This window comes from Geotrypetes seraphini, chromosome 1, assembly GCF_902459505.1.
Source record: "Geotrypetes seraphini chromosome 1, aGeoSer1.1, whole genome shotgun sequence".
Taxonomy (NCBI): Eukaryota; Metazoa; Chordata; class Amphibia; order Gymnophiona; family Dermophiidae; genus Geotrypetes; species Geotrypetes seraphini.
The window spans coordinates 79,229,122-79,256,242 of NC_047084.1; the positions used below are offsets into that span (position 1 = coordinate 79,229,122).

Consider the following 27,121-nt stretch of genomic DNA (forward strand, 5'->3'; position numbering starts at 1 on the left):
GGACCGAGCCCTGCGGCACTCCACTGGTCACCTCCGATGTTTTAGAGAGGGTACCATTAACCACCACCCTCTGAAGTCTGCCACTCAGCCAATCATTGACCCATGCAGTTAGTGTCTCTCCTAACCCCATCGATTCCATCTTGCTTAGCAGCCTGCGGTGTGGGACACTGTCAAAAGCTTTACTGAAGTCCAGGTACACGACGTCCAAAGACTCTCCCAAGTCCAACTTTCTTGTTACCCAGTCAAAGAAGCTGATGAGATTGGATTGGCAGGACCTACCCTTGGTGAATCCATGCTGACTGGGATCCCGAAGATTCCCTTCATTCAAGATCGTGTCCAATTTGCTTTTAATTAGTGTTTCCATGAGTTTGCACACTATTGATGTGAGACTCACCGGTCTATAATTCGCAGCCTCTACCCTGCAACCCTTTTTATGCAGAGGAACGACATTAGCTAATTTCCAGTCCAGGGGAACTTTCCCCTTACTTAGGGAGAGATTGAATAGCTCAGCCAACGGTTTCGCCAGGACATCGCTCAATTCTCTGAGCACTCTTGGGTGCAAATTGTCTGGTCCCATGGCTTTGTTCACCTTGAGTCTTGCCAGTTCACTGTAAACTTCACCTGGTGTGAACTCAAAATTCTGAAACGGGTCTTCTGTGCTTTGTGTTGCCTTCAACTGCGGACCGTGTCCCGGTGCCTCACAGGTGAAGATTGAGCAGAAGTATTCATTCAGTAGTTCGGCTTTATCGGAATCTGCTTCCACGTAACTTCCGTGGTGCTTGTTTGCTTCAGAACAGGAACTCAGCTAGAACAAAAGGAGAAGATATTTGCCTCACAGATTCACTGGATAAACCTGGTCTTCGGGCTGCCAGTCAGATAGAGGGTCAGACTTAGCCTCAACACCTGAAAAACGTCATTACGAAAGGGGGGGGAAGGACCATTCAGCCAGCCCACTATTAATCTCGCCTGAGCCGAGGAGCCAAAACAGCCTGCGCTCAAGCTGTTGACTAAATCAGGGATTCAAGCAGTTATGCAAAGGTAGGCCCTTGAGCTATAAAAAATACCAACAGGCTGGCTAGCTAGATGTTAACCTGCTAGCAGCAGACTTCTGCCTTGCAAATCTGCGTCTTCTCCCAAATAGAAATCCCAACAAGTGGAAACCTCTGAGAAAAATCACAGAGCAGATCAAAAACGCTTCTGAGCAACTTGCTTGAAAGAAACAAATTGAGGGGGGCAGAAGCAGCTCCCTGGGAAGGAGGTAGAGCTGAAAACATGACTGACAGTTTTCTGCAAGCAACTTGAGGGTTCAGATATAAGACCCTAAAGGGTTCAGGACCACTAGACACATTGCACTAGAATTAGTAATAACTAAGTGGATGGTTACTTGCAACATGGCACTTCAAAATAAACACAAATCATAAAAATAATGGAAGATATAGTAAAAGATAGAGACACGATTATATCTTCCTATGATGGTTTACTAATACTAGTTGAAGAATGTTTAACATTACCTACTACTTCCTAATGCAGAAGATGGGGAATAGTTGCGGGCAAATTCAATTTTAATTGTTATAAATGTTGAGAGTGAGGCACAGTGGTTAAAGCTACAGCCTCAGCACCATGGGTTCAAGCCCATGCTGTTCCTTGTGACCCTGGGTAAGTCACTTAATCCCCCATTGTCCCAGGTACATTAGACAGATTGTGAGCCCGCCAGGACAGAAAGGAAAAAATATTGAGTACCTGAATAAATTCATGCAAACTGCTGAGCTCCCTTCAGAGAACGGTTTAGAAAATTGAATGAATACCTCCAGTGCAAGAGGTAACTAATCACTGATTTTAAATGTTCTATTAATGACATAAGCAATACAACATAATAAATAATGGCAGGTAAAAACTTGCATGATCATCCAGTCTGCTCAAATCACATTCAGCATTGCCTTGATAATAAAAGATAGAAACATGATAACAGATAAAGGCCAAATGGCCCATCCAGTCTGCCTATCCGCAGAAAGCATTATCTCTTCCTCTAAGAGATCTTACATGCCTATCCCAAGCTTTCTTGAATTCAGACAATCTCTGTTTTCACCACCTCATCCAGGAAACTATTCCATGCATCTACCACCCTTTCTGTAAAAAATTATTTCCTTAGATTACTCCGGAGCCTATTACCTCTTAACTTCATCCTATGCCCTCTCATTCCAGAACTTTCAAATGAAAGAGACCCAACTCATGTGCATTTATATCACGTAGGTATTTAAAAATGATAAAAACGTTTAAAATAATAGTAAAAAGTATTATCACATTTTGAAAAACTTTTTTGATTACTGTGCACAGTAGTGGGTTATTCACCCTGTAGATCTTTAAACATTATTTCACGGTGTGAGTTTTTTGCCAATGACAATAACAACGCCAGCTGAAAATCATCAAAGATTGCTGTGTGATACATGGTTTTGAGGCTTTTTCTCCACCTGTTTTATATCTTAATGTTAGATCTTATTGAGGTAGCCCACTGCTGGTGAGTGACATTTTTTGAAATTTTTGGATTTAAATGTCTCTATCATATCTCCCCTCTCCCGCCTTTCCTCCAAAGAATACTGATTGAGATCTTTAAGTTTGTCCCCATATGCCTAATGATTAAGACAATGCACCATTTTAGTAGCCTTCCTCTGAACCGACTCCATCCTTTTTATATCTTTTTGAAGGTGCAGCCTCAAGAATTGTACACAATATTCTAAATGAGGTCTAACCAAAGTCTTATACTAAGGCATCAATACCTCCTTTTTCCTACTAGCCATGCCTCTCCCTATGCAATCTAGCATCCTTCTAGCTATCGCCATCACCTTTTCAACCTGTTCGGCCACCTTAAGATCATCACATGCAATCACACCCAAGCCCTGCTCTTCTGTCATGCACATTAAGTTCTTCACCTCCTAAACTGTACCGTTCCCTGGGGTTTTGCAGCCCAAATGCATCACCTTGCATTTCTTAGCATTAAATTTTAGCTGCTAAATTTCAGACCATTCTTCTAACTTCAACAGGTCTTTCTTCATGTTATTCACACCATCCAGCATGTCAACTCTATTGTAGATTTTGGTATCATCTGCAAAGAGGCAAATCTTACCCAACAGCCCTTCAGCAATATTGTATATAAAAATGTTAAAAAGAACAGGCCCAAGAACAGAACCTTGAGGCACACCACTGGTAACATCCATTTGCTCAGAGCGATCTACATTGATCATTACCCTCTGTTGCCTTCCACTCAACCAGTTCTTGACCCAGCCCTTCACTTTAGGACCCGTCCCAAGGACACTCAGTTTATTTATTAGATGTCTGTGTGGAACACTGTCAAAGGCTTTGCTAAAATCTAAATACACCACATCTAGCGCACAAACTCTATTCAATTCTCTGGTCACCCAGTCAAACAAATTGATCAGATTTGTCTCCGGTCCTGTAATTCACAGGATTCCAGAAACTTGAACATTCTCTGTTTTAAAAGCATTTCCATTAATTTGCTTAGCATAGAAGTCAGATTTACCGGCCTGTAATTTCCTATCTCTTACTTCCACTTTTGTGGAGGAGGACCACATCTGCCTTTCGCCAATCCTCCGGTATCATGCCTGACTCTAAACTCATTGAAAAGGTCAGTCAGTGGAGTCACCAGAACTTCCCTAAGTTCCTTCAGCACCCTCGGATGTACACCATCCAGCCTCATCACTTTATCTACCTTTATTTTAGCTAGCTCCTCACGAACACAACCCTCAATCAGAGTCTACCACTCCTCCATCCCTATTCATGTTTGTCTTTTGCAGTCCCGCTCCCCCGGCGCTTCAACTGTAAACACAGAACAGAAATATCCGTTAAGCAATTCAGCCTTTTCTTTATCAGCTTCCACATATTTCTCCCCTTCATCTTTGCGTCTCACAATGCCACCTTTGCACTTCTTCTTATCACTAATATATCTAAAAAATGTCTTGTTTCCCCGTTTTACCGTGTCGCTATTTTTTCTTCCATTTGCATCTTTGCTTTCCTGACTAAACGACCAGCCTCTCTTAACTTTTCCAGATATTTTTGCCTGCCTTCCTCTTTCTGTGATCTTCTGTAGTTTATGAAAGCTAACCTCTTATAACTTACCTTCTCAGCTACTACTTTTGAGAACCAAAGCGGCCTTCTTTTCCTTACTTGCCTCACAAAAAATTTGTCGCTCTTACAATTACTCCTTTCAATTTTGTCCACTGCATTTACACTCGTTCCAAACATTCCTATCCAGACAACAATTCTTTGACGTAATCCACCATCCAAACAAAGTAAGTTTTTTTTAAGTCTAGAACCTTTACTTTTGAATGAACATAGAAACATAGAAATAGACAGCAGATAAGGGCCACGGCCCATCTACTCTGCCCACCCCAATGACCCTTCCCTACCTTTCTCTGTGAATAGATCCCACGTGTCTATCCCATTTGGCCTTAAAATCAGGCACGCTGCTGGCCTCAATAACCTGAAGTGGAAGACTATTCCAGCGATCAACCACCCTTTCAGTGAAAAAGAATTTCCTGGTGTCACCGCACAGTTTCCCGCCCCTGATTTTCCACGGATGCCCTCTTGTTAATGAGGATCTCTACACAAATCTCACGGGAAGGGATCGACTACACAAGAGTTCAGGAATGAGGTGCCTATTGCACTACAAATAAGATATATAATGAGAATACATTCCATTCCATTGATGTCTTCTATCCCGCCAATACCTTTCAGTTCTAGGCAGTTTACAACAAGAAATTAGCCTGGGCATTCCCAGGGAGATTACAAGGTTGATAGCTATAGTATGCGTCAGGATCTGAGAAGGGTCGATAACGGTTTGGTTAGATCATTGGACAAATTTCTTGAATAGTATGGTTTTCAGTTCTTTCCTGAATGTTTTGTAGTTGGGCATCGTGGTCAGCAGATTTGAGAGGTGGTGGTCTATTTTTGCTGCTCTGGTGGCTAGTAGACCATCATATATTTTTTTGCTTTGCATGCCTTTGATTGGGGGTGGGTAAAGTGTGCTTGAGTTCTCCTTGGTCTGGATGTGTTTCTCCATATTAGGCGGTTGTTCAGATAGCTTGGTCCATTTCCATTTAGGGCTTTGAATAGGGTGCAGTAGAATTTGTATCTACAATTTATAATAATCATGTCACCTGAACAATTCATGTACGGACATATACACATTAATACAAACATTAGTGTTTGATATTTGTGAATCTACCCCTGGACCTTTGTCTGTGAACTTAATAAAGGAATACTATTTAAGCATTTCAATCAATCAGTTTACAATGCCCATTCTTACCAGTATCCATCTGCCAGACATACACAGAGCCATCTGAACATCCCACTATGAGGTAATCATCTGATGGTCTCCACTTTATTACTTGAATAGGGAAGAGATGGCGAGATGCTAACATGATGCATTTTCTCTCACGTAAACTCAAAAGCCCAACTGAATGATCACTGGCTACAGAGCAGATGCAATGCTGGACTCGTGCCTAAAATTAAATTATGCAATTAGAATTATTAACAACCTTCAATTTTACAAAAAAATTCCAGAATTGAAGTCATCTGCTACAATTTCCTTCACTACAATCAAACAAACAAATTGAAAAATAAAGTCACATTTTTAATAAAGACATAAGAAAATAAGAACAGTGCTCTTTTTCTAAATCCATGGCAAAAATGGCGTTAGCATGCCATTATTGTGGGTCTTTTCCACATGCCAAGACAATTTTTGTCACAGCTGAAAATATGCAGATTTTTCTATTTCTGGAATTAATGGCCATGTGCTAACTGTACAATCAGCACAAGGTCATTAAAAATATTATTGCGTGAGTCCTTACCACCATCCATTTTCTAGGCAGTAAGAGCTCCCACACTAAGTCCATGTAATTAGTGCACGGCAATGCCCTATGCATTAACTGATTAGCGCTGAAATGCTTACTCTCCCCCTAATACGCAAAAATTAAAAAAAATCTGTGTGTGCAGTATGTGCAAAAAAGGGAAGATTAGGTTCTTACCTTGATAAACTTTATGGAAGAAAGGCATACAAGTCTTAAACCAGGGTATAATTCATCTCTAATCATGAGTTGTGCAGAAGGCATCATCTAGTTTTTTTGGCTCCACTTCCTCTATCCCAGCTCTGTGCTCTGCTCCTCAGTTCGTACCAAAGCAGTTGACAACCACTACAAAAAGAGAAAGAAAAAGGAGGGGCACAGAGAACACCCCGATGAAGCCTGACAAGGCTTTATCAAGGAGATCGTTTCTCAGAAGTGTTTAGTCATGATATATATGCTGCCCAGTGTAGTCTCATTATATGCTACTCTGTGCAGTAGCAAGAGATGTTTTATTATTTTATTTTTTATTGAAATTTCAATTACTTTACAAGAATCCTCTTGTTCAAGAAAAACAGAAAGAAAACGTATAAAAGAAATTACATCACTAATGTTAATTAAGAATATTAATTAACAAACAAAATATATTCAATCTTTCTCAGACCACAACTTGGAGGAGAATTCCATAGAGTAGAGCGACTCAAAAAGGAAAAACAATACAATACAATAATCTGAAAATAGGCTTAACAGCTAGCTATAACACCATATTATAACTACTGTTCTACAGTTTCTGATATTCCCCCTTTCACCAGCGTCTTCAGATCCAAAAAGGATCATAATTGTTCCGGTACAAAGAAGACATATTTGACTCCCAGATATTTTATTAAACACTTGCAAGAGTATGCTAATAGAAATGTCCCACCAAAAGCTAATGTCTCCTTTCTCATTGCAAGAAACAATTTCCTGTGCTCTTGCGTAGATCTGGTGACATCTGGGAAAATTCAAACTTTTTTCCCATGAAACATAGTTTGTGAATTCCGAAAATATAATTTCATGATGGCATTCAGGTCCTGCTCAAAAACAAATGATATCAATAGGGTAGCCCTCTCAATGTTTTCTGATAAAGTAGTTTCCAACAGGTCGGTAATATTTAGAGAAGTATCTTGCTGAGTCTGTGATTCAGGCATAGCTCCAATAACTTTTTTAGTTGGCAAATAAATTTGATTAATCGGCGGTATATGATCTGGGGAAATTTTTAATATTTCAATCAAGAATCTTTTAAACATATCTAATGGTGCCACACCAAAAGCTTTAGGAAAATTCAGTATACAAATATTTAATCTACGATTATAATTTTCCAGCTGTTCAGTTTTTCTAAGCAAAAAGTTTCTCTCTTTAATCAAGTCATTAGTAACAGCCTGAACGTCTGTCATGGTTGTTTTAACTTGTTGAATTTCACTAGAAAATTCTTTAGTTTTTTGAAAAGACTTTCCAAGAACATCCACAGTACTTACAAGAGTCGCAATCTCCTGTGAAGACCTGGTCATTGAGGAGTTCAGCCTCTCGAGAGCTACCCAAATGCTCTCGAGGGTAATCACTGCCAGTTTTGGTGTTAACAAGCTGGTTTCCAAGCTGGCTCTCTGTTCTCCCTGGCTTGCTGGATTTATCGCAAGCCCAGCCCCCTGATCCGGGTTTTTCCCCTAGTTCTTCCTCCACACAGGGGCCTCCCAGCAGGGCCGCGACAACAGCATGGAGTGGCGGTGGAACAGTTCCTGGAGGGGAGAGAGAAACCTCCAGCTCGAAGTCTCCAGCCGCTCTCTCTGATGAAGACCGCCTGAGCGTACCTCCAGGTAAACCTCTGGCATTATTGGTGGCGGCGGTATAATACAAAATCGAGCGCTGGACAGGAATGGATGTCCTACCGCAGTGGGGTCGGTTCGGACACTGCCCTTGTGCTTCATGTGTGGCATTTCCAAAACAGGAATATTAAGGCAAAAAGAATGTTATCGGATTGATGTCAGTTTAGCCGCTTCCGTGCCGCCGCCATCTTAACTCCTCCCTCCAGATAGGCAAGTGTTGTTTTAAAAGTGTTGTTTTCTGAAGCTATTATGTTTATTGTGTGTTGCTTTATGTAGTATTGAAAGTCATTAACAAGGCTCCTGAGGCAGGCTGGATTGGCAGAACACGTGCATGTCAAGCCATCGCACTATTAGGTTGAGTTTTGAAATAAAGATGCACACCTGGACCTTTGAACATCTCCGCTGCTCGACAAAGGAACATGAGAATATCAATTCCAAAACGGTTAACAAAGGCATCAAAGCAGCTCAGGAAAAACCTCTGCATGCACATATACATATATACAGAATTCTTCCAAACCCCAAAGGGCTGACTGGCATCCAAGAACAACTTAGAGAAGCATAAACGGAATGAGACAGTAGGCAGGCGCAGGAAGGACAGGGTGGGAATCTAGAATGAAACACCTATCTACTAGAAAAGATTATCAAAGTAAGGACATAATCTTTTTTTCTAGTGCAATAAGTGTACCATTCTAGACAAGCTAGATGTACAAAAGCAGTCCCAGGAATCTAGGGCAGGCTGATTGTTCTGGCCCGCAACACAGAAGAACCAAAGACAGAGTCCTCTCTTGCCGATACGTCCACCCTGTAAAACTTTGCAAATATGTTTGGAGTAGACCAAGTCACCGTTCTAAAAATCTCTGTTGGAGAGACTGCCCTAGCTTCCACCCATGATGAAGCTACACTTCTAGTCGAATGCACCTTAATATAGACAGGGGACAGTTTCCCACAGATAATGTAGACTGACAAAATGGTTTTACAGATCCATCTGGAGATCGTGGCCTTGGAAGCAGGCGTGCCATGCTATGCTTAGACAAATGAGTTGGCACAAACAGATGGTAAGACAGCCAAAACTCAGTCGGCTGGACGGCAGCAAGACCCGTCCAGCCGACCAACATTTAAAGGTTAGTTGAGGGGGAGAGGTTAGTTGGGGGGAGGTTAGGGGAGTAATGGGTGGGAGGTCGTTAGCATGGGGGATCCGTAGGGGGTCCGGCTTTCCGGTAGGAGGGGTTGGGCACCCTCCTGCCGGCGATTGCGAGTTTCAGGGGGCGGTGTTCCGGCAGGAGGGGTTCGGCACCCTCCTGCCGGTGATCGGACAGGCGGCCGCAGCCGCTATACTTATTGCAGCAGGGAGATCCCTTGCCACGATAAGTATAACGGCCGCATCTACTTACAATGTAGGCCAGCATTTTGCTGGCCTACATTTTAAGCGTCTCTTCCTCTACCAGGGAGACGCGTAGGGCCGCCTATGTTTGCCTAAGGCCCTTAGGCGAGCTTAGGCATCTTGCGGGGCTCCCGGAGGCGCCTTCAATATAGGCGGCCTGCCTGGGGAGCATTTTTTTTTAAACGTGCATCCCGATTGGTTGATTAGACAGCTGTAGGACGCCTACAGCTGCCTAAAATCGGAACGGCACTTTGCAGAATCAGGGCCTCAGGGTCCCTGGATAACACCTGTTACGGTAAGTAACTGTGCTTTATCCCAGGCAGCATATTCTCCACATGTGGGTGACCTCCAAGCTAACCAGGATGGGACGGAGGGATAGTTGGCAATTCAGGAGAACAGATTACGTAAAATCGACTGGCCGAACTGGCCGTCGCGTCTGGAAAAAGTATCCAGACAGTAGTGAGAGGTGAATGTATGAACCGAGGACCAAGTGGCGGCCTTGCAGATCTCCTCTATAGGCGTGGACCTGAGGAAAGCAACAGATGCCGCCATCGCTCGGACTTTATGCCCCATAACCCCTGATGAGCCCCTTCTCCCTACCTTATTCACAAAGTCTGGCAGGAAGGATGCCTACCTGCTCCAGCTGGCAGGCCCACCTCTTACAAAATGGTGGGCCTTTCCCTTCCCGGTGCATCCTAGGAAGGCTCACCATTTGCATTCCTGTCACCTCTATTATATAAAAATCTGCCTCTAGCATATTCATTAGGGATATCTTGAAAACCTGATTGGCTGGGGGTCCCTCAGGATAGGTTTAAAACCCACTGAAGTAGACTTCCTTTGTATTGTTATGCCAGTTATATATATATATATACAAGCACGAATCCAATTCAAATTCTACTGCCTGATATTCAAAGCATTACACGGCTCTTCCCCCTCCTATCTAAATAACTGCTTAAACCAAATCTCCACCTCAAGACACAGAAGAACCTCGAACCCTTTCGCCTTCCCCCCACTCAAAGGCACACAACGCAAGAAAATGTTTGACAATCTTCTAGCAACACAAGCAGCAAAAATCAACCATTCCATCTCCAATCTTATGACAATATCAGACAACTTCAAAACATTCAGAAAAGAAATCAAAACCCTGCTTTTCAAAAAATTCATCCAAATATCTTAACCCCTCCTCTTTTACCTCCAGAAGATTCACCTACCTTCAGATAACCTTCCCCCAAATTACCCACCTTAACACCTTCCAATTAAACAAATACCATAAATAGATTGTAACCTACCCTCTCTAAGTGAATTCCATATGTATTTTTCATACAGTTCTTCACTGTCAGTTTAATTTCCATCCTATAAATTCACATAGAATTTTTCTTTTTTCAACCATCTTTATTTTCTCTTCTTTATTAATTTCCAGGTACTTTAGTTAGATTGTGAGCCTTCGGGACAGTAAGGGAATTTTTTAAGTACCTTCTTACTTCTCATTTATAATCTTAATGTATATTTTCTTCAAACCGCTTAGAACCTAACGGATGTAGCGGTATATAAGAAATAAATTACATTACATTACATAACAATCCCTACTGGTAATTGTGACAGGAGAATTAATGGAAAAAAACTAAATGCATGTGAATCACTAAAGGGAAATCCATGAGGGAAAAAGATGGATTTCCAACTGTACATGTATATGTGTCATATAATTTTTCCAACAAATTGGGCAGAGAAAGATAAAAATGGGGGGTAACAATTTAAACAAGCCAACAAAACAAAAAGTTAACTGCTAAATTGATCCAGCCAAGGAACTTATTCTCATTCATTTGTAGGTTAACATGTCCTCAAAGTCAACTGATGGTTTTAATTCATTGTATTTCATATCTTTGTCAGTTTAGGCAGCCAATGCCATACAATTAGTTTGCTTTGCTCCTTTGAAGTGCTTTTCCAACTTTAATCAAGCACTTTTTTGGAGAATTTTTAAACTTGACACTGAGTCTTTATGATAGCATAAATTCTAAACTTGTGAATTTCTGTAAAATATAAGAGCCAGTGATAAATGAGAACATTTGCAAGTAATATAAACTTACGCTGCAGTTTTCAGGTGGAACTAACAACTGAGTAATCTCTCCACCATGCACACAGAAGATGTGCTTCATTTCTCCTGAAAAAATGTCCCAAACAATCACAGAGAAGTCTACACCTCCTGATATCAAGTATCTCTGGTCATAACGAGCTGACACCTGGTGAGGATACAGGAGACATGTGACTTTGTTCCGATGACCTCGCAGTGTTCTATGTGGAGGCCACCCTGTAAATTAGAAAACAAAAAGTAAAATTTCTGTTATATCAGTAGTATAATATTTGAGCAGGCGGTAGTTTTAAAAACGCTAGCGCACCTTCGTAAAAGGAGCCCTAAATGTACAGACTAACAAACAAAACTATGTGGTTATGCTTTGTTCTTTATAAGGGTAAAATGAATTTTTTGAATTAGTGTTACGTCATTTGGTTTTACTCTGTTCACTTTAGAACAAAGCAAGTGCTAGAATACAGAAAAGTAATACTAAGTAAAATATTCATCACTTTATTAGTCAACTAAAATTTCCAAATCTGTTACTGTACCTCTCCTCAGCATGTGCTCTCCTTGCAGAAGCTGAACTATAGCTGTCTGTGTTGCAGGCACAATAATGATGCTACCATCCTCTCGACCACAAACCAGGCGTCCATGTAATGGGATATACACACTGGCTGTCACTTTAAGAGGTTCATTGTTGTTGGGGATCAAACTTAACTGGTCTATGATTCCAGCAGGACGATGAGCAAGCTTATCAAATGCTGCCTGTAGGCAAGTTGAAGTTGTCACTTTTAGCCCTACAAAGAAATTGAAGTTTACTACACAGCTATATCTTTAATAAAATGTTATATAAGAAAAATATACTGCTTTTTGAATATAGAGACTAAGGCCTAGATTCACTAACCTGCCCATTCATGCCCGATCTGTGGCCGATCTACGACAAACCGACTCATCCACATCGGGTCAGCATGCAAATAATGGAGGCGATCAGAGGAACGCTCCCCCACCCCCACCCAACCATACGGATCGCTAGTGAGCGATCCTAAAGCATGCACAGACCATCTTTTTTGCCTGCAGATGGTCTGCGCATGCTTACCAGAGCTGCAAAACCACCACTGTTGAGCTGCCCAACTGTGCAATGGTGGGTGGGGTGCCCGCAAGCAGAGCAGGGAGGATTTTTGAAATTTTTCACAAGCCCGTTTACTCTCCCGGGCCCCAGGCTAGCCTGCCCTTTTCCCCGCATTGCGAGCCCGTGGTTTTAACCCGTGGATTTAAAGCAGGGCTGCACTGCAGGGAAAGCAGGCTAGCCTGAGACACGGGAGAGTAAAAACGCATTTCTGCTCCAAATCCCAGTGACTGATTTGCTTTTTCTCCTGCAGCCCCGATTGCTCTCTGCCACCCTTCCCCATGAATAGTGGCAGTATTTTACTGAAGGAAGGGCAGAAATAACAAGAAAGAAAACAATCCTCGGCTCTGCATCAGGAGAATGAGCAGTTTGCTGTGTAAAAGCATCTTTCTACTCAGCATGGAGAGAAGACCAGATAAGAGTTTTTTGTGCAGGACAGTGGAAAGGATGTGAGACGACTGGTCCTCAGCAGTCGCTTCTTTTGGGATCGGCCAGCCCAGTCGGTGTTCCTCATTTTCTTTAGTGAATCGCTGCCTGCCTACATTTGCATGCCGTTCCCTCTCATTTGCATGCACGGATCGGAGGTTGATCGGCCACGAGGTTAGTGAATTGGGTCGGGGTCACAAAGGGGTCACAAACCGATCAGTACACGATCGGTAAGCTTTATGAATCTAGCCCTAAGATAGGACTCTCCAAACCTGTCCTGAAAACATTCACAGTCAATATTTTCAGGACATCCACAATGAACATGCATGTGTTTTCCATGATCAGTAAGCTTATCTCCTGCACATTCATTATGAATTATTCTGCAAGCCTAATTGATTGTGGAAGTCCCCATAAAGGTTGCGAAATCATTGGAGTAAGATTTAGCAAATAAAATAATCCTTTCTTTAAAATAAAATTGAGATTATCATAGTATAAAAACTCAACACCTCTATTACTCAAGCCTAGTTTCAGGCAAATTTCTAAATATCACTTTTTTTCTTCTTTTAAACATTGTAGAATTAATCTGAGAAAAATTGGGTTCTGTGCTTTCTTTGCAAAATAACTAAAAGTCACCAACACTCAAGCAGGAATCAAAATCTTATTTTCTGCTTGCAATGATACACAAAAGATAAAAAGCCATTTTTCTCTCCTGTGCAGAGAGCACCTCTAGTGGAATGAGACAATAGGTCAGCTAAGTAAGCTGTTATTGTGTTAGCTAGAAATATAAACCTGCTTACCATATTTCCCCGCATATAGGCCACCCCGGTGTATAGGCCGCAAAAAATGCCTATACAGTGGAACCTTGGTTTACGAGCAAATTCGTTCCAGAAGCATGCTCGTAAACCAAAGTGCTCGTATATCAAAGCGAGTTTCCCCATAGGAAGTAAGGGAAACTCGCTTGATTTGTTCCCTCCCCCTCCCCCCCCGAGGCCACTGGTGTTGCTCCACCTCCCCCACCCACCCCTGAGGCCACCAGCGCTGCTCCACCTCACCCCCCACCACTGAGGCCACTGGCGCACTTCCACCCCTCCCCAAGAACCAGCATCCCCCACCCACCCAAACACAAGCTCTCTCTCAGAGAGAGCGGGAGCCAGAAGGCCTTGAGCATGCGCAGATGTTCAAGGCCCAGCCCAAGCAAGAGGCAGGATCTTCGGGCACCGGCACATTCTGTGGGTTGGTGCTGAATGCTGGTGCCATGTTGCTGAATGCTGGTGCCAGATCGGGGTAAGGGCTTATGTTTGGGCAGGTGGGGGGGTGTTCGCGGGCAGAGGGGGCGATGCCGGTTCTTGGGCGTGGAGGCGGACGATGCTGGTTCTTGAGGGGGGGGGCCTCGCTAATCGAGTCAACTGCTCCTCAAATCATGGCCAGCGGTGCAAGGCAGGAGAGATCTTTTCGATCTCCAGCCCAGCCCCGCGCTAAAATAAGGAATGTTATACATTGCTAGCTTTAATTAAATCTTTACTGGAAATTATACAATTTGCCACAGCAAGGTATTATAGTGCCAATGTAATAAACTGTGCTAATCACACAGTTATGCTTATTGCCATTTTAGCAATGACAGTAAATGAACCAATCTTCATTTGGTATCAAATACTGAACAGGGATTGACTCATTCACTAATAGGAAAGAAGAAAAACAAAAAACTGCACACCTTTCCACAGTTGTATTGTGTACGTAGATTTTCATGTCTACACACATTTCTTGGAGCGATGGTAATCTGCATGCCATTAGTTAAGTGCAGTGTCCCGTAAATCTTTTAAAGTCATGGCACACTAAACTCGGAGTTGCGACTGGAGGGCATCCAGAAATGTGAACGTTAAATGAATGACATCACGTGCATGTGTGATCATCGTCACACCAATGTCCATGCATGTGCAAAGGCCCTCCAGACGAGGACCTGAGCCTGCAACTACTACGCCAGTAGGGAGGTGCTAGAGGAGGAGAGATGCCAGCACTGGCTGACTGCCTACAGGGCATGCTTCTCGCCGCAAGAGGCAGATTCTGTAAGCAGTCAGCCGGCGCCTCTCCTCCTCGACAGCATCTCATGGCACACCTGGAATCTCACCACAGTGCACAGTTTGCGATACACTGCATCAGTAGTAACATTTTTTTTTAGAGAGTGCTTTAGTAAACAGTTTTGGAGCTCAGTACAGTTTTAACACACAACCTAAAAATAGGGATCACGCCTATGTTACGCCCATCTTTAAAAAGGAATCGAGAGGTGACCCGGGGAATTACAGACCGGTAAGTCTGACCTCAGTTCCGTGGAAAATGGCGGAAGTGCTGATAAAAGAAAGCATCAAGGAGCATCTAGAAAGGAATAAACATGATAACAAGCAACATGGCTTCTGCAAGAGAAGATCGTGCCTGACGAACTTATTGCACTTCTTCGAAAAAATTAACAAACGGATGGACAAAGGGGACCCCATAGATATCGTATATTTAGACTTCCAAAAAACCTTTGACAAGTACCCCATGAACTTCAGAAACTGAAGTACCATGGGGTAGAAGGAGACGTACACAGATGGATCAGGAATTGGTTGGTGGGTAGGAAGCAGAGGGTAGGAGTGAAAGGCCACTACTCGGACTGGAGGAGGGTCACGAGTGGTGTTCCGCAGGGGTCGGTGCATGGACCGCTGCTGTTCAATGTATTTATAAATGATCTAGAAACAGGGACGAAGTGCGAAGTAATAAAATTTGCAGACGACACCAAACTATTTAATGGGGCTAGGATTAAAGAAGACTGCAAAGATTTACAAAGGGACCTGAACACGCTAGTGGAGTGGGCAACGAGATGGCAGATGAAGTTTAATGTAGAGAAATGTAAAGTCTTACACGTAGGAAACAGAAACCCGAGGTAGAGCTAAACGATGGGAGGGCTGTTACTGAGTGAGAGTACTCAAGAAAGGGACTTGGGGGTAATAGTGGACAAGACCATGAAGCCGTCAGCACAGTGAGCAGCGGCCTCTAAGAAAGCGAATAGAATGCTAGGTATAATCAAGAAGGGTATTACAACCAGAACGAAAGAAGTTATCCTGCCGTTATATTGGGCGATGGTGTGCCCGCATCTGGAGTACTGCGTCCAATATTGGTCACCGTACCTAAAGAAGGATATGGCGATACTCGAGAGGGTTCAGAAGAGAGCGACACGTTTGATAAAAGGTATGGAAAACCTTTCATACGCTGAAAGATTGGAGAAACTGGGGCTCTTTTCCCTGGAGAAGCAGAGACTTAGAGGGGATATGATAAGAGGCTTACAAAATCATGAAGGGCATAGAGAAAGTGGAGAGGGACAGATTCTTTAAGCTTTCGAAAACTACAAGAACGAGAGGGCATTCAGAAAAATTAAAAGGGGACAGATTCAGAACCAATTTTAGGAAGTTCTTCTTCACTCAACGGGTGGTGGACACCTGGAATGCGCTTCCAGATGGCATGATATTACAGGGTACGGTATTGGAGTTCAAGAAGGGATTAGACAATTTCCTGAAGGAAAAGAGGATAGAAGGGTATAGATAAAGGTCCTGGACCTGGTGGGCCGCCGCGTGAGTGGACTGCTGGGCATGATGGACCCCTGGTCTGACCCAGCAGAGGCACTGCTTATGTTCTTATGTTCTGTCTTATTGGCTCCTATGTGGAGTTCATTATGGAGCTCATTTTCAAAGCACTTAGATACACAAAGTTTCTATGATAATTTTGTATGTCTAAGTGCTTTGAAAATGAGCCCCTCTCTCTCTTGCCTAGGTCAGAGGCTTCAAAAGAATATATAACAACATTAAAGAATAGGCTAAAAGTGGGTTAGATGCCTCAGTAGTAAAAATTAAAATCTTTCTTAAAGCCCTCTACTCTAAGTAGAATAAAATGCTAGCTTAGAAAACTACTGAGAGCTGGATTACTATGAGAGTTAGATGATGGGGCCCAGCAAAAAGGCTATTAAATCAAAATATCATCAAAAGCTTGAAGGGCTACTTGTATTAAATCCTTATTTATAAATGTTTAACCTAATCTAATCTCTAAGGTTATACAGTATTAGCACTTAAATGCATCTCAAGTTTCAAATGTATTTAAATGTATTAAGCATTCCCTACTATCTTTAATAGGAAGTCCAGAAGAAAGATGGAAACTCCTCAACAGCAACAAGGATAGGTCAACACATCATTTTCGTCAGAGTTAATGTTGGGTGGGTTTTGTAGTATTTTTCATGCTGATTTCAAATCTGTGTTCAGTTTTTCACTAGCACATCACATTTTTGCAATGAGGCTCATTATATATAATTATAAATGTTATCATGTGTTTATAGGATAAACGTATAAGGAGGGTTAACGACAGTTATCTTTGTTTTTTTATGTTACAGACATTATTTACGGTGATTAATATCAGTCTTTATCATGCCAAAACATTATACTAATCATCCAGACAGTTTCTGTTACATCTGTGGTTCATTCACGACGAAAGCACATTGCCCAATTACCGTAGAACTGAAGAAGGTATACAAATTGTACTTTGGCTGTCCAATGGGTGACCAGGATAAGTCTTGGGCTCCACATATCATCTGTACCAGTTGTTCAATGGACTTCATGACTAGCTCAATTGACAAAAGGCAGCAATGTAATTTGCAATCCCAATGATATGGAGGGAACTGAGAGACCATTTTAAAGATTGGTACTTTTGTCTTGTGAACACAAGTGCATTCTCAGCAAAAACTAAGCACAAAATTATATATCCTACTTTGGATTCTGCTATTAGGCTGTTCCTCATGATGACTCACTGCCTGTCCCTGTATCTCCACAAGATGGACTTGCTTCTGTGGAACATGATGAGGAATGTGATGATGATACAGCAGCTGGTCACAATCCAGAATTATCTGATCCTGATTATGTCAATGATGAAGATTCAGAACCAGAGACCTTTGCACAAGCTGAGCTCAATGATCTTATTTGTGATTTAAATCTTAAGAAAAAGCAGAACTTCTTGCTTCAAGGCTTAAGCAAAAGCACTTACTTGCAAAAGATGCTAATATAACTCATTACAGAAAAAGGAATCATAACTTAACATTCTTCACTGTAAATGGCTCATTGTTCTTTTGTCATGACATCAGTGGGCTCTTCAACAGTTTGTTACAAGTGCATTGTCTAGATGAATGGCGTCTTCATTGATTCTTCACAGAGAAGCTTGAAGGCAGTGTTACTGCGCAACGAAAATGCCAAACCAAGTATACCAGTTGCCCATTCTGCTCATCTAAAGAAGTCTTATGAGAATATGAAGAATTTACTAGAAGCAATCAATTATAAAACACACCAGAACACCTGTGGTGATCTGAAGGTCATTGGCGTGCTAATGGGAATGCAAGGAGGATTCACTAAATACTGCTGTTTCCTGTGCTTGTGGGATAGCAGATCTACAGCTGAACATTATGTCAAGCATGTCTGACAGCTGAGGGATACCTATAACCCAGGGAAAAGCAGTGTGAAATTTATGCCACTGGTGGATCCTCATAAAATATTTCTTCCACCTCTTCATATCAACCTGGGATTGATGAAGAACCTGGTAAAGGCCATGGGTAAAGCAAACTTGCCAGGTTTTCAATATCTTGTCAAGAAATTTCCAAAAATCAGCTCTGCAAAACTGAAGGAAAGGATCCTTATAGGCCCACAGATCAAGTTCGTTAAACAGGATGAAGATTTTAAGCAATCACTCTCAGCAGCTGAGCTTGAAGCTTGGGAGGCATTCAAGTGGTTAGTGGAAAACTTTCTGGGAAACCATAAGTCTCCTTCATACAAGGAAGGAGGTCAGAATCTCCTTGACTCATATCAGAAACTTGGCTGTCGCATGTCATTAAAAATACACATTTTGCACTCACATCTTGACTTTTTTCCGGAAAATCTTGGTATGGTGAGTGACAAGCAAGGAGAACGTTTTCACCAGAACGTTCAGTTAATGGAGCATCGCCACTAAGGTTTCTGGAATGAAAGTATGATGGCCGACTACTGCTGGATGTTGTGCCGTGGAAATCCAGACACAACTCACAAAAATAAATCATACTCTAAGCATTTTTGAAGAACTATTGGTTGCTAAGTGACACAGTCCAGTATAATTATGTTGTATGCTTATTAAAATCTTGCAAATGTGCCCTGGACCCGTTTCCTTCTTACCTATATGAGAAAATTTCCATGCAGGCTATTTCATCTCTCACTAGACATATAAACTCTGCCTTGCTATCAGGCCTATTTTCTGTAGAAATGGGACACGTTGCCCTGACCCCATTACTGAAAAAAGCCGATCTAGACCCATCTTCATCATCTAGCTATCATCCTATAGCGAATATTCTTCTCCTGACCAAAATGCTAGAGGCTATCATATCTACTCAGCTCTCATCTTATTTAGAGAGATTCTCCATTCTCTTACCTTGCCAATATGGCTTCAGACCCAATTTCAGCACCGAATCCCTACTGGCCTCATTAACTTCAAAGGTTCAACAACTACACTCTTGTAATAAGTTTGCAATCCTATTACAATTTGATCTATCTGCGGCTTTGATGTTGCCCAGCACGATATTCTAATTTACCAACTTTCTGAAATAGGCATTGATTCCACAGTCTTAGACTGGTTCTCGAAATTCTTACGATCCCACTCCTACACTTAGCGGTATACAAAAATAAAGTTGTTATTATTATTATTATTACACTGTTAATATGAATGGCACCTTGTCTTCTCCTTGGAAACAGTTGTGTGGAGTTCCGCAGGGATCACCTCTGTCCCCTATTCTTTTCAATATCTATATGTCTACTTTGAAATTCTTCCCTCTATCTCCCTTTGAAACATTATATACATATGCAGATGACATCCTTGTCCTTCTTGAGATAGATTTGAACCTTACTAACCTCACTGAAAATATAATAGCGTGCATAATGAAACTCCAATCCTGGGCCCTCACTGTACAAATGAAGCTGAATGAGTCCAAAACAAAACTATTTTGGCTTGGTCCAAAATTAGATCAGTTACCCACGCTCATTTCATTACCTTCTGGTCCCACATTGCAGATTGAATTCTCAAGCACAGTTTTGGGCATCATTATTGACTTTACACTTTCATTTAATGACCATCTCAACTTTCTGGTAAAAAAATGTTTTTTTTGTTTTCACATGTTGAGAAAAGTGAGATCCTGCTTCCACCAACAACATTTTGCTATCCTTGTACAATCAATCATTCTTTCCAGGCTGGACTATTGTAACTCCATCTATCTAAGTCTAATCAAGAAAAGTCTTCAAAGACTTCAGCGGATCCAGAATACTGCGGCTAGGTTGATCTTCACAAAAAGTAAATTTGATCATGTTTCCCCGCTTCTGTCAAAACTTCACTGGCTTCCAGTAATTTCTAGGGTTCACTTTAAATGTGCCTGCCTAACATTCAAGATCCTGCATGGCATTCTCCCCCCCCCCCCCCCTAATTCCACTATCTTGGAATTCTATGAGTCCTGACACTACCAGATCCACCCAAAAACTTAAACTATCTTTCCCCTCATTAAAAGGCATTATCTATGTGGGAAAATTAGGGAAATCTCTTTTCTTCAAAATCACTGAGCTTTGGAATAACCTTCCTGCTCCACTGCAGAATCTGGGCTCTTTCCAATTATTCCAAAAGCATCTGAAAACTTGGCTATTCTCAAAAATGTAAATCTCGTTACCCTCTTTATAATCACTAATTCTTATTATGTTTCTCCTTCCTTATATTAAAGTTCCTGTAAACCGCGCGAGCTCTATCTTTATGGAGATGATGCGGTATATAAACTTAAGGTTTAGTTTAGACTTTGGACCGAAGATACTGCAACATTTCTTTAAATTGATGCTGCAATTCTTAAAACCCTATATGTTAAAATGCTATAAACTAACATTGGGTAGTATAACACAGGAGAATCAAATCCACAAACACAAAAGCGCATACCAAGGAGTGGAAATGTCCAAAGAAGACTGGTGGACTCAGATGTATTTCATCAAGATCCTTTATTTCTTTAAAAAAAACTTTTTATTTCTTCAAAACAGTGATTCAATGACTCAACATGTACATGTTTTGGACAAAATGGCCTGCCTCAGGAGTCTTGCAAATCATGGCATGAATTAAAAAACAAGTTTGCATAAAAGCATTCATTCGATAATCCATAAGAAACAAGAAAAGGCAAAAACTCATTGCTGGAAACTAAATCGCCGTCACCTCCAAATGCGTTGTAAGGAAAAAATGTATTTGGAGGTGTCGCCAATTTAGTTTCCATAAACTAACATTAGGCATAACTTTAAAAGTTTACGTGACTGAAAAAAACTAACAACAGATCTGAAATCAGTGTGAAAAACTGATTTAGAAAAATGTGCTGTGTTGTCAGTTGATTCCCCAAAAAATTTTTTGTTGCTTTGTGATCTGTTTATTGAGGACAGCTCATATGTGTACAACTAGTGCAAATTATTCTTAGCTCTTTTAGAATGAGTATAGATCTTTTGGGGGGGGGGGGGCTAGAGCAGCAGACATAGTTATATACAGTAACACACAGTAAATGACAGTAGATAAAAAGACCTGCATAGCCCATCCAGTCTGTCCAATATGGCAGTCAGAACAGCACCTGCCACGCTGTGCAGATTACAGTAATACACAAAACAATCAGGGACATAGTAAGGCTGCTCTGCCTCTACCTGGCAACCCCTGATCTGCTTTAAAGAAGCAAGGTCACCTGAAAGGGAAAGCATCATTCTGAACTGGGACCCATTTCCAGGCAATGCGCCTTCCTTATGAGGAGAGAAAATATCTCTAAGGGTGCGTGCCCAAAAGGGTATAGATAAGGCTACTATTTATTTACAATTCAATTATTAGGACTGTAGCTAGGTAGCTATTGCCTATGAGAACTAGATGGTAATTTGATTGGCTGGTGTGAAAGTAACAGATACCTTGCAATACTAACATAGGATTTAGAGAGTGCTGGGAGAAGAAGACTATTATAGGACAGCCAATGATATTTGGAAATGCAGAACAGAGGGTGTAAGAGTGAAATTTAAGCTTCTACATTGAAGATTAAAATTCAGCACCCCTAGGGTAACATTCTCAGATTTGTTCCCAGCTCTAACTGCAGGACCTCAGCACCAGGTTGAAGAGCTAACATCTCAATAAATGGATGAGACAATGATGCAAGGAGAAATTTATATTATTTTTTAGGTGACAGAATAAGATCTTCCTTCCACAAAACATTCCCTAATAGCCTGGGTTCCACCTTAAGCAGAAAGGAATCCTGATGCTAGCAATACTAATTTTAAAAAAGAGATAAAAATCTTGGGGGAATCGGACAGACTCTGGTGTATATGGATAGGAGTGAGTTACCTCAAAAAGATATTGGCAGAAAAGAGAAATTAGAATAACTTTAAAATGACTCATATTAGCCACCATCAAAGACAGAATCTTAGGGTTGATGGACCATTGCCTGACTTCCTTATTTATTTATTTGGATCCTCTTATCATGCTGTGTTAGGGGTTTTTTATCGCTGACCACTGCGGTAAAAGCTCGGAATGCTAATAGGAATTCTATGAGCATCGGAGCATTTATCACAGCAGCCAGCCGGCGATAGAAAACACTAACCCGGCTTGATAAAAGAGGGCCTTAGTTATTTATTTTTGGCTTGCTTTTCTGAAGTAGGCTGTGAAAACCGTAAGACTGTTTATAGCTATTCTGCATGCTGTTTTAGAATATTTTGTAATTTGTCAATTTGCATTTCCTATCCTTTCATTCTTTAATTTTTTAAGGCTGCATTTTGATTACATTTTGCTCAGAGTCACAAGAAGTTGCAGTGGAGAAAACAACAACACCACACAATTAATGCAATAACAAATTTTAATCAAAATGCAGCCCTAATACACAATACACACACAGTATTTTTATTTGCACTGGTTAAAAAGATATCAATGAAATTTTATATGTAAAAAAAATAAAATAAAAAAAGCCAGCAGCATGCTTATATAAAAACAGGAATTCAACTACCTTCTGTACTGTCTAGTTGTTCAACTGAATCTGGTATATGCCAAATGCACAGCCTCCCCGAAGAATCCCCCTGGATTAGAAGTTTGTAAAAGCATTCTCTGCGCCCATAAAAGAACCGAATAACAGGAGGACAAATTAGCAACTGCAAAAGAAGAAGAGAATAAAACAATTTCAGGCATGTAACATGCGGAGGAGTATTTTCGAAATGACTCCAAATCTGAGTTTGGATGTTTTGCGGGGCAAGCACAAAAATCCAGTAACGAACATGATCATTTTTGAAACAGAAAAACATCTTATCTTTTTGTTTTGAAAATGGCCATTTCTCAAATATGCTTCTCATCACTGTGTCTATTTTTTTTTTTAATGGTTCAAAAAGAAACACACACACACACACGTCCAAAAGAAAAACACACAAAACAAGCTATTGGGATGTAGGAGGGGCCAACATTCTTAGTAGACTGTCCACACAGACATCTCAGCAGAGCAGTGGGGCACTTTTGGGCCCACAGCAGATCAATAGCCCTTATGCCTGTAGGTGTCATCTATATGCTAATATACCGTGTTTCCACGAAAATAAGCCCTACCCCCCAAAATAAATCATAGGCAGCCATGCTTCCCCTCGCCCCACCCTGCCACACCACCAAACCCCCCCCACTGACCCTCCATCCTACCCTCCCAACCAATCCCCACCAACCGCGACCATAAATACCTTGCTGCAGAGAAGCATCGGGACAGCAGCACTCACAGGCTGCTTCACGGCCTTCTCGCTGGGGTTGTCTGTGTACTGATGGTCGCGGTCAGCGAGGATCGGTTGGGAGGGAAGGATGGAGGGTCATCGGCGGTTCGGCTGTGCGGTGGCGGGTGCTCAAAGGTTCTACTACATGAGGGATGGGAGGTATGGAGGGATAGAAAGATGCTTCAGAAGGAAGGCACAAGGGGATGGGTGAGAGAGGAGGAAAGATGTTGCACATGTGGGGGAAAGCAAAGAGGAAGAATTGGGGTGAAGGAGAGGAAGGGAGAGATAATCTTGTACATGAAAAAAATAAACCCTACCCAAAAATAAGACCTAGTGCCTTTGTTGGGCCCCAAATGAATATAAGACACCGTCTTATTTTCGGGGAAACACGGTAGTAGATTTTAGGTGGATTTTAGAAGGCTCACACTTTCCACCACAAGTGTGGAAAGGCACTAGTTAGGATGGGATATGGGCCTGAATCTCCTTTTCTGCAGTCCACTGCACTGACCACTAGACTACTCCAGGAACCTGCTTGCTGCTCTGCAAGGACTGGCCATAACACCTGAAGCTATCATATAGGCAGGTATATACTGTTTTATTCACATCTTTGGGGGGATGGGGGTCTGTGTCCACTGGGGGAATATTGGGGGGGGGGGGGTCATAGCTTCATCCCTCCAGTGGTCATCTGGTCAGTTTGGGCAACCTTTTGGCAATTCTTGGTTATTAAATCTAGTCTAGCCTCAAATGTCTAAACTGAGCCCTGAACATTTTCTAAAATGTTTATTGCAGAAAAACGTCCAAATCATAAGCCCGCCCTAGTCCCACCCACACTATCTATGCCTCTAACATGCCCCCTTGAGATTTAGATGAACTGCAGATTAACAACATAAAAATCGGTCTAGAAAATAGGTTTCAAAAATAGCAAATTGGAAGAGCTTGGCGAGAAAAATGTCCATCTGCCCCTTTATGCCATTTTTTGAACATTTTTCTCTTCTGAACATGAGCTCCATAATGTAGTAAACACCTTACTATTAATCAGAAAGCCATGCTTCAGATTAAATACAGAATAATCTTAGAACATCTAAACTGTGTGGCAGGCATGCACATAAGTTATAGCAACTTTCTAAATAAAAATATGCACATATATTCCCTTACAAAAACTACCCTAAGAAAAAGATGTAGCAGAATTAGAAAAAGTACAGAGAAGGGCGACAAAAATGATAAAAGGGATGGAATGACATCCTTATAAGGAAAGGTTAAAGCAGCTAAAACAAACCATAGAAAATAAATATTTCTACACACAACATGTAATTAAACTCTGGAATTCATTGCCGAGAATATGGTGAAATCAGTTAGCTTAGCAGGGTTTAAAAAAAAGTTTGGATAATTTCCTAAAAGGCTCTAGTTTCTGCAGCTGCTCCTGCAGAAGCGCTGTGCTTCCAGTTTCGCATCAGGGAAGCATCTCATGGTATTCTGGGCTCAATCTACTAAACAGACTGCAGGCACAAGAAAACATTAAATCTGCTGTACTAGGGCCAAGAGACCACTAGAGTCAGATTGGTAAATCCAGGATTTTCCTCTGCATTTCACCATCACTGATCCTACAGGCTCCAGGGGCAGGACACAGAACTTAGAGGCTTGCGTTTTCACTCTGCACTATCTTGACCCATTTCCCATGTCAAATGTTTTGTTTTTAATGGATACTTTTACAGCTCTGTTCAAGTTCCAATTTCATCTTTGTTCCAACAAAAAAGTGATTCTTGCAACTTGGCAGTCATGCTATTAACACAATCTTTTTACACAGAAACTGAAGTAACTAGAGTTGCAAAAATCTCATGCATTATCTGCTCATGGTTTGTTTGGGGGGTTTTTGTCGTTGCATATTTTTGGTTTTGCTTTTTTTTTTTAGCCCATCCTCCCAAAGGAGTACAGAAAAGGTTACAAAATCAGATAACTCAAGGAACAGAATATAAAAAAGACAAGAAGATAGTTCATTCACCAATGAGTTTTTCCAAAATACTTCTGATGAAAGCATAAGAAAGTCAATACGCAATAAAGTCTGTAAATTTCAATCAACAGTAATTTCCAAGAATATATACAAACAAAATAAAAATTACTTACCTGTTTACCTGTTCTGTCTACCACACTAAAAAGCAGGGGAGGAACCAAATTTTCTATAGCCTTCCCAACATTGCTGCGAAAGGAGTCACTGGCTGGCAAACAACTGAGGGAAGAAAAGAAAAAAAAAGTGCATATACTTGTCTGTCAGCTGCAAACAGCAACAGATACAAAACAAGTAATTTGAGACTATAATCCTAATCCCCACCTATTACTGAAGTATTAACAGATAAACAGGATCATAATCTTGAATTGCAAAAATACAATCTGAGAAAATAGTAACACAGTAAATGATGGCAAATAAAAGACCTGCATGGTCCATCCAATCTGCTCAACACTCGCATTCATTATCAAGGGAATACTGAACCAACAATCTAGTGGTTATTATATTTTACTTGCTAAATTCCCCTAGAAGACGTCCTCCCCTCCCCCACTGAGATTTACAAAACCTGCACTCATATGATATGAATATGGTATAAAATACGCATACTTGCTCCTGATTCATTCTTGCCATTTTTGGGGCTCATACTGTTAAAAAATCTGCCCTGCAATGACCCTCCTTCCAAGCTCCTAATATTACCGTCAAAACTTACTCCAGCCCATCTGATACATCTTGCCATATATGGGACATAGACTGCAGAAGCCTGGCATTGGCTATACTTCCCCACTGCTGGAGTTGTCATTTAAGCACCACTGCTGTATATCATAAATAAACTTTTATACTCGTAGCTGTTGATCTGTTCAGTTTTGTTTTGACACTATCCACTTTCTATTTAGGGATCCTTTGTCTATCCCATGCATTTTTGAACTCTGTCACTGTTTTTGCCTCCACCATCTACACCAGGAAGGCAATACACCCTCCATTTAAAAATGTTTCCTGACATTACTCCTAAGTCTACCACCCCACAACTCCATTTCCTATGCAACAGGTGTGTCATTCTAGACAAGCAAGTTATCTCCCTCATGGTCGCGAGCCATATGCAGAAGGAATCCACTCTGGATTTTTTCTGTGTCCCTCCTACTTCACTGGGAGCTCTACTGCCACCTGCAGTTTTTCCCTTTTGCACGCAAGCCGGAAGGAGTGTCTGTTGTGCTCTCTCTTTTTCTATTTATTCGGTGTTTTCAGTGCTCGGAGTTTTCAACTTGATTTCAGCTTTGCCTGCATGGAAAAGATGCAGACTCCAGTCTGCACTTATGAACTAGATGTACTGCACTGGAATTAACAGGAAGGCTAAGTTGCAAAATGTGTGAAGTGTTATCTGAACTGCATGTTGGATTTTTGCAGAATTTAAAACTTTTAAAAATTATCCAAATACAGCTAGATAAAGAATCTTTCTTTTTTGAAGGTGGACCACTGCTACTGCTTTCTATTGCAAAAGACAGGATGCTGATGAAAGGCTAAAAAAAACCAACACCCTCTGTTGATACAAGTTCCCTTTGTAAATGAAATGCAGGAACTTCCATTTTTGAGGCTGACAAGGTA

The 27,121-nt window shown here is 41.3% G+C and overlaps 1 protein-coding gene across 4 annotated transcripts in view; it reads right to left on the minus strand.

Moving 5' to 3' along the window:
- The window catches only part of WDR7 (WD repeat domain 7), a 606,257-nt gene that overhangs the window by 508,456 nt on the left and 70,680 nt on the right, over window positions 1–27,121 (minus strand). For all 4 annotated transcript variants that reach the window (XM_033933907.1, XM_033933932.1, XM_033933915.1 and 1 more), the window contains exons 9-13: window positions 25,642–25,744; window positions 22,785–22,926; window positions 11,712–11,960; window positions 11,180–11,400; window positions 5,321–5,516 (exon numbers count right to left, since the gene is read on the minus strand). In XM_033933907.1, coding sequence (XP_033789798.1) covers window positions 5,321–5,516; window positions 11,180–11,400; window positions 11,712–11,960; window positions 22,785–22,926; window positions 25,642–25,744 — 911 coding nt within the window. The remainder of the gene's footprint in view (window positions 1–5,320; window positions 5,517–11,179; window positions 11,401–11,711; window positions 11,961–22,784; window positions 22,927–25,641; window positions 25,745–27,121) is intronic.